The 3300-nt window shown below is 41.7% G+C and overlaps 1 protein-coding gene across 1 annotated transcript; it reads left to right on the top strand.

Moving 5' to 3' along the window:
• Positions 1-1663: 1663 nt before the first annotated feature.
• Positions 1664-2832, top strand: LOC135207384 (uncharacterized). The gene is made up of 2 exons (XM_064239113.1): positions 1664-2201; positions 2579-2832. The coding sequence occupies exons 1-2, from the start codon at positions 1664-1666 to the stop codon at positions 2830-2832; spliced, it is 792 nt and encodes a 263-aa protein (XP_064095183.1).
• Positions 2833-3300: the final 468 nt, after the last annotated feature.

Here is a 3300-nt window from a genome sequence, read left to right as displayed (position 1 = left end):
TAAAAGCGTCTCTTCATGTCCTCTACCTTTGCCTGGACCTCCGAGCGCCATCTATCTCCGGCGTCCTCACTGATAATCACTTAAAAGAGTCTGCCGTCTAAATGAAAATCCTTTCACCTCGCGTATCCATTGGCAAGGTTAATTTGCGCGCTTTCATGCTCGCCTTTCCGTCCCGAACTGTTTTACGATCATCAGCAGGCACCAGATCCATCACCTAAAATATTCGCTGATTGAACCTGTTGAAAGTATCGAAGCTTTTTGTTCACAAACACACCCCCCGGTTTGTCGCTTGTTGAACATTCCAATCGCTTCTCGACAAAGTCCGTTGCCCTTTATAGAACGTTATGATTTATTAATCAATGAATTCTAACCCAGCCATGGATGTGATTCTGTGCCGGTCCTAAGCCAGGATAAATGGGGAAGGTTAGGGAGGGGCTAACAACCCTTTCCTGTAAAAACCTAGATTGTTACAGAAACCGTACAAGAAGTGAATAGGCCTGGACCACTTGCTGTTGACTCAGGAACGAATAGGATCATGAGCTGGAAAAAAACCATAAAGTTTGCTACTTGGAATGTACGAAGTTTGTACAGAGGGGGATTTGCTGATGTACTTGAAAATGAGCTGGAAAGATATGGTATACAAATAGATGCCCTCCCTACAAGAGATTAGATGGCTGGAAGTTGGGAAGTGTGAGATGGATAACGGGGTCATATATTATAGTGGCAGAGAAGATGGAAGACATGAAGAGGGAGTTGGATTTTATATTAGTAAAAAGATAAACACTGCTGTTGTGGAGTTTGAGGGTATAAGCAGCAGGATAGCAAGAATAAGGATGACCGCTAAATGGTTTAAAATCACAGTAATAACATTGCATACCCCTACAGAGGACAGTGAAGAAGATGCCAAAGATCGAAGGTATGGTGAAGTTCAGGAGGTTTTAAACAAAGAACCAGGGCACGATATGCTGATAATATTGGGAGATATGAATGCTAAAGTAGGTAAAGAAATAGTAGCTTTTACGGGAACTATAGGCACACATATTTTTATGAAAGTAGTAATGACAACGGGATTAGACTGGCAACACTAGCCACAGAATACAATTTAGTAGTAGGAGGCACTCTGTTTCCACACAAAGAAAAACATAAGGGCGCTTGGCTTTCACCTGATGGAAATACAACCAATCAAATTGATCACATTTTAGTCAAAAAGAAATTTAGATCAGCGTTGATGGATGTGAGAGCATACCGGGAGCGGATTGTGATTCAGATCATTACATGGTGGCAGCAAAAATACATATAAAATTAACAAAGAGAAAGAATGGAGGGCAAACAGCTAAGGTAGATACTGAGAAACTGAAGGAAGAGGAAACAAGATTGCAATATCAGGTTGAAGTAGAGAACAGATTTGCAGCATTAGAGGTGGATGATGATGTAATTTGGAACGAGGTAAAACCTATAGTCTTGGAAGCAGTAGAGAAAACTGTTGGCAGGGCGAGGCAACGGAGGGGAGGGCGATGGTTTGATGAGGAATGCAGAGAGGCAGCCCCAGGAAGAAGAGAAGCAAGATTAAAATGGATAGAGAATAGGGGAAATGCAGAGAGGAGAAGGATATATACAGAGGCAAGTTAATGAGGCATGCAGCACTAACAGAAGGAAGAAAAGAATGCTAATCGATAGGGAGTTGGAAGAGGTTGAGAGCAACAGCAGGCGGGGAAATGTGAAGGCCGAGTTTCATGGTATAAATAAAATCAGGAAGGGATACCAGGCCAGACTAGGAATGGTGTGCAGTAGATATGACGATCTTTTAGTAGATAGAGAGGAAATTGAAGAGAGAAGGGTAGAACATTTTAGAACCTTGTTAAATAGAACAGAACTTCATAAACAGCCTGGAGAGAATGGAGAAATTATATTGGGAGAGGATGATGAGGAACCAACCACAGAGCAAATTCTAGAAATAATAAATCACCTAAAGAATAATAACTCTGCTGGTCTTGACGAAATTAGTGCAGAACTACTGAAGTATGGAGGAAGACAACTACAAGAAGCAATGGCAAAAATTGTGATTGGAACTTGGAGAAGAGAAGAAATGCCTGAAGAATGGGAGGAGGGACTGTTTGTGCCAATTCACAAGAAAGGTGATAGAACGGAATGTGGAAATTATAGAGGCATTTGTCTCTTAACTGTCGGATATAAGATTATAGGTAAGCTATTGTATAATAGACTGAAGAGATACAGTGAGACCATAGTAGAGGATTACCAAGCAGGGTTTAGAACGTCTAGATCAACCATAGACCGAATATTTATTGTAAGGCAGATCCTTGAGAAATATTGGGAATATGATAGACTCTTGGTATGCCTTTATAGATTTTAAGCAGGCATACGACAGTATACATCGAGAGGCATTGTAGAGGATACTGAGAGAATTCAGGATACCAGAGAAGCTTATACGCCTAACAAAAATGTGTTACAGGAATATGAGAGGCAGAGTATGGATTGGAGGGGAAGTAACAGGTCCTTTTTGAAGTTGACAACGGTTTAAAGCGGGGATGCGCACTGTCTACGATTCTCTTTAACCTAGTGCTGGAATGGGTCATGAGACAAACACCACAGGGTAATGGAGTACATCTTGGGGAGGCTATGTGTGATAGATTAGCTTCTGCAGATGATATTGACTTTTGTGGTGAAAACATCCAGGAAACTGATAGAAAAATAAGCATTTTTAGAGAAGCTGCAAATCAAGTTGGCCTGGAAATAAATGAGGCTAAAACCAAAATCTTGAAGGTTTCAAGGCAGGAGAGGATACTGGATAACATCAGGTGTAGAAATATGTAGTTAGAAGCGGTCGAGAACTTCAAATACCTGGGATCAACAGTTATAGCTGAAAATAGAGTAGAGGAAGAGGTAAAATTAAGAATAGCAACAGCAGCCAGATGTAGTTGGGCTTTAGCCAAAGTGCTCAATAGCAATATCTTATCAAGGAGAACAAAGGTGAAGGTCTATACAACCATTATTAGACCCGTGTTAACGCATGGTTGCGAAACCTGGAGGCTGACAAAGGATCTGGAACGAAGGTTGGCTGTGTTTGAGAACGGAATCTTGAGAAGGATATGTGGACCGGTCTTTGATGCGGAGATGGGGCAATGGAGAAGAAGGCATAATAATAAACTGAGGGAAATGACAGAGGTACACCAGATAACAGGCACGATTATGGCTCAAAGACTGAGGTGGGCAGGGCATGTGGCCAGGGCTCATGAGGATATACTGATGAGGCAGACGACCTCCAGAAAGACCCTGCATGAG

Source organism: Macrobrachium nipponense, chromosome 32, assembly GCF_015104395.2.
Source record: "Macrobrachium nipponense isolate FS-2020 chromosome 32, ASM1510439v2, whole genome shotgun sequence".
Classification (NCBI taxonomy): Eukaryota; Metazoa; Arthropoda; class Malacostraca; order Decapoda; family Palaemonidae; genus Macrobrachium; species Macrobrachium nipponense.
Note: the sequence above shows the minus strand (reverse complement) of the source record. Positions and strands in the feature narration are given on the sequence as shown.